Source organism: Malania oleifera, chromosome 12 (assembly GCF_029873635.1).
Source record: "Malania oleifera isolate guangnan ecotype guangnan chromosome 12, ASM2987363v1, whole genome shotgun sequence".
Lineage (NCBI taxonomy): Eukaryota > Viridiplantae > Streptophyta > Magnoliopsida > Santalales > Ximeniaceae > Malania > Malania oleifera.
Window position 1 is genome coordinate 80684202 of NC_080428.1, and position 9906 is coordinate 80694107.

The 9906-nt window shown below is 35.8% G+C and overlaps 1 protein-coding gene across 1 annotated transcript; it reads left to right on the forward strand.

Moving 5' to 3' along the window:
* The first annotated feature begins 6380 nt into the window (after positions 1 to 6380).
* Positions 6381 to 8176, forward strand: LOC131144656 (probable pectate lyase 18). The gene is made up of 3 exons (XM_058093431.1): positions 6381 to 7127; positions 7220 to 7358; positions 7602 to 8176. The coding sequence occupies exons 1-3, from the start codon at positions 6664 to 6666 to the stop codon at positions 7821 to 7823; spliced, it is 825 nt and encodes a 274-aa protein (XP_057949414.1). The 5' UTR covers positions 6381 to 6663; the 3' UTR covers positions 7824 to 8176.
* Positions 8177 to 9906: the final 1730 nt, after the last annotated feature.

Consider the following 9906-nt stretch of genomic DNA (forward strand, 5'->3'; position numbering starts at 1 on the left):
GGGAAGCAGTTGAAACTCACAAGTGAGAGGGAGATTGTTGAGAATTTCACTTATGAATTTGTCCCACATTAAAAAAATTGAGTAGATGATGGGTGCTTATATGTGGTTGGGTCTAAGACCCAATAGGCTTAAGCTTTTGAGTCAAGTTCGTATTCACCCATATGTATCAAGTTCACACATGGACTCCTCCGGTGCTAACATGAGTGGCCAAAGTAGAAAAAAAAATTAACTAAATGAGATAAGATAGTTTCTAAAATATTATCTACTAGAAAGCTCAAAAAAATGAGTAATGAGAATCGAATTGTTTTTGAGATAGCATAATTAAACTTTTCAGCCGTTGATGGTCATTTTGCCTTAATAATCAAAACTCTATCTCGGAATATTGTACATAGAATTGCAACAGATTAAACCTTCCTTTTCCCTTCTCTCTACCCATTTTCTACCAATTTAAGACATTTTTTGCCTTTTTTTTAAATCCATTTTGACAATTAATATTTTAAAAAATCTCAAAATTGATTGATTGATTGATATATTTATAGTCACTAATAATAATTGAATTACTATTAATAATTTCGGTAACCACCAATAGTTAATTTATAATTTATATTTTTTAGTTTAATGTTTAGTAGTTAATAATTAAATTAATTAGTAACAATTGCATGTTTTTCATTTAATGACTTACCTTATTCTACTTAATTACTTCCATAAGTCATCCTCCCTAAACCCCTTTATATATGATTCCTTCTTCCTTCCCTTCCCATTTATTATTCACGACTACTCTCTCTATCTCTATCTCTCTCACACAAAATGGCAATTCCTCTCTTTTCTATGTGCCTCATGACTCTTTTAGTTGTTCCATTAACACTCGTTACTTCTCATCCAATTTATCAAGATACTGATCCAATTTATCAAGATACTGAACTTGTAGCACAAGAGTAAGTCTCTCTCTCTCTCTCTCTCTCTCTCTCTCTCTCTCTCTCCATATGTATATCAATGTGTATGCATGAATCGATGAGTGTATGTATGTTTATGAATATATATTTCTTTGTATTAACATTTATGTATATAACACTATCTTAAATTTTAGCTTTTGTTGCAATGTATAAAATATGATTTTATTTTCTACTTCCTAGTTTTCTAAATAATTATATTGATGCATATCACTTTGCCAAACCTTATCAAAAAGTTAAAGGAGTGTGTCTCAGACCTTTGAAAAGTATATAAAATAAAGGGTTGTGAATAAAAAAATATTTCTTTATTAATTGAAAAATTTTACAATATAATGGTAGAGTGTCAAATCATGAGAAATATCTAGTATTGCACTCATATCATAGATGGACTTTATATAATTAACAACTATTTTTTTGTGCTACATTTCTTATCAATAAGAATATAATACCAATAAAATTTTTAATTAATTAATTAAAAGAAAAGGCCTTTTTTTTCGCTAGCTAAGAATTAGGTAAAGTTTTTTATAACTTTTACTAAAATTTTATCATACACATGTGGTTACGTTAATTTTAAAATCAATGAAAGATCTAAAAGGAAAAAAAATAGGCCCTCACTTATTGAGCAATTGTGAGATCGAGCGGCACATGTGCCAATACACTCCCAAAAAAATATATTCTCGATCTGCGTTTGGGAGCATGAATATTGAACATTGAATATGAATTTGTGTATATCTAAATAAAATTTAATATAATTTTGTATTATATTTCATCCAAATCAACACAGATACAAATTAAATTCAGGGCATCAACATTGTAGACACCCTAATTTTAACCAAGCCACCCCAAAGAAGGCCGGTGAAATGAGAGTTGACTTTGAACTCTAAATGACCCTGAGTTTTAAAATTAAGACCCTAATTCCTCAATCGAGTCCTTTTAATTTCAGATAATCAAGCCTCTAAAATGTCAAAAATGTGGGGTTTAGAGTTTAGTCTTGTAAATGTTTAGTCCAAGTCTTAGGTTTTTAAGAAAACTGTTAGGAAGGGTCTTTGTTGATTTTAATTAATTATTTTAGTTGCAAAATTAATCTCTTTTATTATCTAGGACCCCGTAGTTCCAAAACCAACTCCCCTTAGGTATTAGGGTTTGAGTCTTAGGAGCCCAAAATTTGAGTCATTTTAAGCTGAGTGTCTCTAACTTAGTTGATTTCAAAACCAATTTTCTTTCATTGAGGCTCGTATATGCTACCTATTAGACTAGATTTTCCTAAAATGTTGTTAATTTTCTTTCTTCAGTACTAGTTCCCATAATCAAGTACTCTTAGAACTAGGAGTTGGTTTCTTTAATTTCTGTCAAAATAAAAAATATGTATACAAAAACAATAAGGTTTAGTCGAGCTTCACTAAGTCATTTAAACTAAGTTTTTCGATTTTAGTAAAACTTAATCCTTTTCTATAGGAATTTGTCATCATTCAAAATGAGTTTTCATCTTTAAATTGGGTCTTGATTTTTAAAACCAGTTTTGTTTAGAGATTAAGGTCATATTCTATTAACTGTGCTTATTTGGTCAAAATTGGTCAACACTAGAGTCATAATCAAGAAATGCATTAGGAGAGAGAACACGTGTGTACACATGCACACGTGAGTGTTTGAACATGCAGGGGAGAAAAGTACTTACAAAAAGAAAAAGTTGTACAAGTTATAGTTGCAGGGGAAAACTGCACGGAGGTACATGCAAGTTGCAAAAAGGAAAATGAAAATACAAAAATACAAAAATATCAGTAAAAGGAGGTGTACAAACTATGGTTGCAGTACATGGCAACCCATCGGTACATACGGGTTGGAATTACAAAAATAAAAGTGAAAAAAAAAAAAAAAGTAGATGCCATGCCCTCCAATGCCTTGTTGCCAACTAGGATTACCCCGATCACCTGCGCACAAAAGGGCAACAAAAAACAGGTAATTAGCAACATAAATTCAAAAAAATAAAAGAAAATAAAATGAAATCACATGGGAATGAAATATTCCCTGCCAGTGCAGGGAATAAGTTGGGGAAATTGGTTAGTGGGGTGTATTTTGGCACCAATTGAACTCCTCAGACTTCCTATAAATAAGGAGTCTCAAACACACAGAGAGTGCTAAAGTACTCTGCAAAAATTGAGAGAAACAGGCACAGAAACACCCTGCCAGAATTGAGAGAAAAGAAAGCATAGATTGGTTCTGCTAAAGTTGAGTGCAGAAAGAAACTCCACACTATACAGTGTGGAAAGCAAAGAGAAAGCTCTGAATCACTGAGGTTCAGAGGCGTGGGAGCAGAGGTGCTGAATTACAGAGAGCAGAGAACCTGAGAACCATATCTTAAGAATCAGACCAGACCTCAGAGCAAACACAGCAAGACATCAAAAGGAGAAGGAGGGAAGACAGGAGGAGAAAAGGGACAAGTACAATCTAAAAATCTCATCCTGGTCATTTTCAATTTTTATAGTAGTTGTGGGGGTAGGTGCACGTGCGTGTGTGCTCCTCTGGTTCCAAGTTCTCATGTGAACCCGAACCTTGACTCAGCAATGATCAGACCCAATGTGCTAAACTTGTGCTTGAATTCAGATCCCTTGAACCCTGAACAGAATCCCTAAACCAGAATGTCAAACCCGAACCCGAGGTTGTGACCCAACCTGAACTCGGGTTTTAATTCCCTGAACCATTCATTGGTTCAGACCTGAGTCCAGATGCTTTGAACCCGAACCCATAGTCTATTTTAAACCCAAAGCCCAGCTCCCACTTTTAAAAAAGAAAAAATCAGCCCACTCAGGTTTTAAAATGAGACCCGGTTCAATTTTAAACACAACCAAGCCCACTTATGTTCTAAACTAAGGCCCAATCCCATTGTTTAAAAAAACCCAGGCCCGATTGGAGTTAAAACCCAAACCCACTTTGCTTTAGAAAACCCTTAAGCCCACTTGTGTTCTAAACTGAGGCCCACTCCCATTGTTTAAAAAAATATAAAGCTCGGTGGGAGTTAAAACCCAAACCCGCTTTGTTTTAGAAAACCCCCAGGCCCAACTTGTTCTAACTTAAGACCATTTTGAAACTTAAACTAGCCCCCACATTCTAGGTCACACATGTGACCAAGCCCGCTCAGGCCAAACCTAGTCCACCCAACATACCCATGTGAGTCAACCCAGTGTCCACCCATTGAGTCAAGACGAGTTAGCTCATCTTTGACCTCACCCCAACCAACCTGAAACCCTAATCCCCAAAACCAGAACCTAATATCAACACTACTCAGATCATCCCAACAATATCACACATACCACATTCGAATCACACACATACCAGATTTCAAAAGAAGAAAAACTAACAAAAATCAAATAAAGGGAGAACAGAGGTACTCAGCTTTTCTTCAAAATTCTTGGATTTCCTCGTGTGACTCCTCAAACGCCTTCGACCGATCGGTTGCCCATCATCATCAATACAAGCCTTATCAGGTTTTGAACACACTAGTGTGTTCGGTAGCCCGCTAACAGACGAGGTATGGTGAGGATGGGGTTTTACAAATCTGTGAAAGAAAAAGAGGTGATTCGAATGTGGGAAGAGAGGAAATCGTTCAGTTTCATGATTTCAAAAACACAATAAAAATTTTAGATCTCTGAGGGAGTTTGAAGGAGGTTTAGGTTTCCGAAGAAAACCATCTGAAAAGCTTCGAAACTCAGAAGAGGGAGAAGAAAGATAGAGAGGGAACTTTGGGTGAGGAAAGCCTGCAGAAGAATTAGGGTTTCTAAGGTGCTAGGGTTTAGTGTTGCGAAGAGCCAGAGAGGAAGAAGAGCATAGAGAGAAAGTTGCGAGAAAACAGGGTTGGAAATGAGAGCAAAGAGAAAAATTCAGGCTTAAGTATTTTAGGGTTTCGGAGCCATTAGATTTCAACACATGGCGAAGCATCCACCATTCTTTACAATAATAGATCTCATCCGTCCATGGTGCGCTTCAGGGAACATTCCAGATTTCGCCACGTTGACACTCCTGACGCACCCCCCATCACCGTCAGATCTCTAATCCTCATCAACGGCCAGGATGCCCCCGGGTTCGAGGACACCTTGAGTTCCACCCCTTCCTACACGCCTTATGACACATGACTGCCCCAGACCATCACCATTAATGCTTGCCGCAGGCCGCCCCTCAACCGCTGGATCATCTTTCCCCTTGAATGCTTGGGATCGAGCCGCGTGAGCAATCCAGTCTGCATGCCTTCATCCAACCCAGCGCTGACACGTGGTTTGGTCCTGACCCGAACCTTAAACCGGTCTCCCTTGGACTGGTCAAAGTTTGACCGATCTTCCCCCTGAACCGGTTTTCACCCGATTCTACTCTTTTTAACTTTTTTATTTTGATTTTGGATTTCAAATAATTCATAAAACTCACAAAATAATTCACAAAAATTCATAAAAAAATCCTCAAAATCAGGAAAAATACAAAAAATTCAAGAAAAATTCTAAAAATGCTCTTGACTTGATTTTCGTTGTTTTTTGCTTAATTACCTTTTTGTTATTTCAAAATTTTTGGGGAAAAATCTAAGGAAGATTGTTATAAAATTCAGGAAAATAAAAAAAATACAAAAAAAATATTTTTGAATTGGAAAACTCGTTTTTCATCCCCAAGTAAATTCCAAAACTCCCGGGATATTATTTTTCACTTAGAAAATTCTATAAAAAATTTCAAAAACTCAGGAGCGTATTTTCCTAACTATTTTCTTGATTTTCCAATCCCTATGATTTAAAAGGGAGGCATTGAGTTCTTCGGAGTATGGTATGCCTCGGTTCTGAGGGAATATCTATATAGTATCTTATTTTGTACATTTTCTTCACACTTTTTAGGAAGTAAAATGATAAGGCTTATTAGATTTATTTTGAAATGATTATCGATTAATTAGGTACCGTTCGTAAAGAACGGGCGTGCAGAGGGTGCTAATACCTTCTTCTCACATAACCGAACTCCCGAACCCAACTCTGGTAGCGCAAACCGATTCTACCCTTAATTGGGTAGTAATCAAGTGCTCCAACCACATTTCAAAAGATTAGTAATGACTTCATCACACATTATTTTTTACAAAAATCACATTTTTAAAAGACTACACACTTCATTTCATTATCATTTTTTTGAGTCGTCCCAAGTTTGCGTTCGAGAACGTCGCGGCAAACACAAATACAAATTCAAGGTGTCCCCAAACACAAGGATAACATACTAGCTAGACAATAACATGTTATTATGTTATTCGTCACGGATATCATAGATTGATCACTAGCATACAGTTATTAACTCTTTAATCATGTTATGCTTCTTTTTATTAAGATCATACAAATATAAATATTAGAATGCAACTTTCTTTTACCAACTAGAACTATTCTTAATTAACGAAGCCGCATATCAATGTAGGAGAACGAATGGGTCAAACAATGCTTATTGGAGCAACTTGGCCGCTGCTTCTTGCAGCACTGGAAATCCCATCGACGACTGTTGGCGGTGTGATCCTAATTGGAACAAGAATCGCAAGCGCCTCGCTGATTGTGCCGTTGGGTTTGGCAGGAATGCCATCGGTGGCCGCAACGGCAGGATCTATGTGGTCACCGACTCCTCCGACCCCCATCCCGTCAACCTCAAACCCGGCACTCTCCGCCATGCCGTTATCCAAGTGGAGCCCCTCTGGATCGTCTTCGCACGTGACATGACCATCAAGCTAAAGGCGGAATTAATAATGAATTCCCATAAAACTATCGATGGTCGAGGAGCGAATGTTCACATTGCCGGTGGACCATGCATCACCATTCAAAACGTGAAGAACATCATCATCCATGGCATAAGCATCCACGACTGTAAGCAGGGAGGGAACACCATGGTGAGGGATTCCCCTGCCCATTACGGTTGGAGGGGTGTGAGTGACGGCGATGCCATTTCCATATTCACCGGAAGCAACGTGTGGATTGACCACTGTTTCTTCTCCAACTGCTATGACGGCCTAATCGACGTGATTCGAGGATCAACAGCGATTACCATATCAAACAACCATATGACCCGCCATGACAAGGCCATGCTTTTTGGTGCCAGCGACGCCTATACAGAGGACAAGAAGATGCAAGTGACTGTGGCTTTCAACCGATTCGGGGAAGGTCTTGGCCAAAGAATCCCAAGGTACATATGTATATATTAAGAAAGAACAAATTTTTTTTTTTTAAAATCACATTTTGAGTAACTTTATATATAAATGATGAGTGCAAATGTAGGTGTAGGCATGGGTATTTTCATATATTGAACAATGACTACAAGCAATGGGGACAGTATGCAATTGGAGGGAGTGCTGCACCAACCATTTACAGCGAGGGAAACTTGTTTTTAGCTCCCAACAACAGATTCCACAAGGAGGTGATCATATCCTTAATCAATCGATCCTTCATTGTTCTCACTTTTTTATTAGCTATACTATTATATATTATTATTTTTCTACCAATTATTTTACTTTCGTGAGCATAGGTTAGAGAAGGAGAAATAATCCATCTGTGATTATTCACAAAATATATGAAAACTTCAGATTTCAACCACCGGAATGTCTTGGAAACATTTCAAAAACTATACTAATTATATTATTGCTGAATTTTTAATTTTTAGGTTACCGCCCGTCAAAATGCAGCTGAGAGTGAGTGGAGGAAGTGGAATTGGAAGTCAAAAGGAGATAAGCTGGTGAATGGCGCAGACTTCAGAAATTCCGGCAATCAAGCATCCGCAATCTTCAACGTCACAACGAACGTGGGAGCAAGACCAGTCTCGCTAGTTGGCTCCATAACTCAGCACGTAGGTCCACTCAATTGCAGGACTGGCTCACGCTGCTGATTATCTTTAACTAATTTAGGCTCCCTCCATACACACAGATTATAAATAAGGATTGATTAAACAAGTAGGTGATAGGCAAAAGTATTCTGAAACGCCTTTTGTATCCATCTCCTAAGCAAATAAAATCCAAGTGATGTGAGCTTGCCGGGGACTTCAATTTTGAGGGCCTCCAACTCAAGTTCTAGAAGATATAGGAAAGGGTAGTGCGATGGGAGGTCTGTGGTCAAGCTAGTTGACTCATCATGGGCTTGTAACCAATCGAAAAAATAACGTTGATATCTAGTTGGGATATCATCTTATGTAGTTTTATTTATCCTAATAATGATGAATATATGTCGTTAATTATTTCAAAATTTAATTTTTTTTTTTTTCTATATTTGCAAGGGCATGTGTACTAACCATGTGTTGTTGCGGGTATGAGTAGCTTTTTTTATAGTCATATAAAATAGTTAAGGGTATGTTTGGTATCCTTGTTGTTTTTGATTTTTTGTTTTTTGTTCTTTGTTTCTATTTCTACGGCGTGAATAAACATACTATAAAAATGCATTTGATTTATTATAAAAATACGCTTGTTTATTGACACTTACACCATAAAGGTCTTAAACTTTACATTAAATTCTCTTAAAATAGGATATGAATGAATAACTAAATAAATGTTACAATTTTTATTGAAAAAATGAAGAGAGCAATTGTCAGAGATCATGAGAAGAGTATATAACATCTTTGTTGACAAGTAACAAGAAGAAACAAGCAGATTATAATTAAACCTACATACTCAAGACTGTCCAATTCATCTTTTGATGTCCATAGTCAAAATTTAATTCTCCCTAGAATAAAAATGCTAGCTCTCTTTATGTTGCTATAACATTCATCATTATCACAATTTCCTAAAAACTCAACATGGTAATTACTTGTCTTCTGTGGATTCACAATTTCTATTCCATTATCATTCATGTTTTTCTATTTCACTAACTACATTATGGAGGGCACTTCTTCTATAAGGTATCAAAATTTCCCAAACATTTTAAAGACAGGGAAGTGAAAGCACATCCTGCGTTATGGCACCAAATATTTGAAATATTCATTACATGTATTAATGTTTTACAATTGTGGTACACAATTAAATGCAATACTATTTGAAATGTTTGAAATATTTGAAATATTGGAATATTTATTATATGTATGGTTTAGATTTATGCATAACAACTATGAGAAAATATAAACCATACATCTGTCATATGTCACAAGAAAATTATTATGCACATGCCTATACAATTATAAACGAAGTATTGCATGTGTTGCAATAAGATCTTTGCAAATTGCTTCCGACCATTCACTGCATAAAGATTTTAGATGTTTCCACTTTTCTTAGCAGCCACCACATTTGTGCACATGCATCAAATTGACACATTAGACTCAAACCCAGAAAAGAGAAAGGAAGGACAAATTTAGAGATGACACATATTGGGAATAGAGATTGGATGGAAGTCCTACTCCTCGTAGCTATCTTCCAATTCATGCGTGTCACATGAGCCTATGATCAATAGCATGACTTAATAATAATAAAAATACGTAGAAAAGAGCTTAAGCACAATTTAGTATGATGGTCAAACTGAGAGGTGAATAAAAGGGATTATCAATATTATTAATAAAAAAATGTTACAAAATTTAAAATAATTGACATCAATTAAACATATAATATTCATATTTTCTAATTGAGATATTATATATTAGTTAAGAGTTTTTTATAACATGCATCTTAATTGAGACTTTTAATTGATATTAACCATGATTATGTGTTACTAATTAATTAAAATTTTTTATTTACTTTGATAATTATAAAACATGCATATCTTTTATCTAACAAATGAAAGAAACAATTTGCCGAAGTGCAAAGGCAAATACTGTTGCTTGGCATGAGCATTAATTTTAATTACTTTCATAATTATATATATTTTTTAAAATTTTCCAACTGACAAACACACTGCCATAAGTGCCCAGTGGTCCCTAAACCTACACCAAGTTATTGACTATGATTTTATTTTTCCTTTTCACCATTTTCTAGAATTATATCCATTGAAAC

What these genes read in the sequence shown, in the direction of transcription:
- LOC131144656 (XM_058093431.1), top strand. Translation starts at nt 6,664, where the DNA reads ATGACCATCAAGCTAAAGGCGGAATTAATAATGAATTCCCATAAAACT. An exon ending in CTTGGCCAAAGAATCCCAAG is followed by an intron (nt 7,128 to 7,219) that starts GTACATATGTAT and finishes GTGCAAATGTAG; the next exon opens with GTGTAGGCATGGGTATTTTC. An exon ending in ACAACAGATTCCACAAGGAG is followed by an intron (nt 7,359 to 7,601) that starts GTGATCATATCC and finishes TTTAATTTTTAG; the next exon opens with GTTACCGCCCGTCAAAATGC.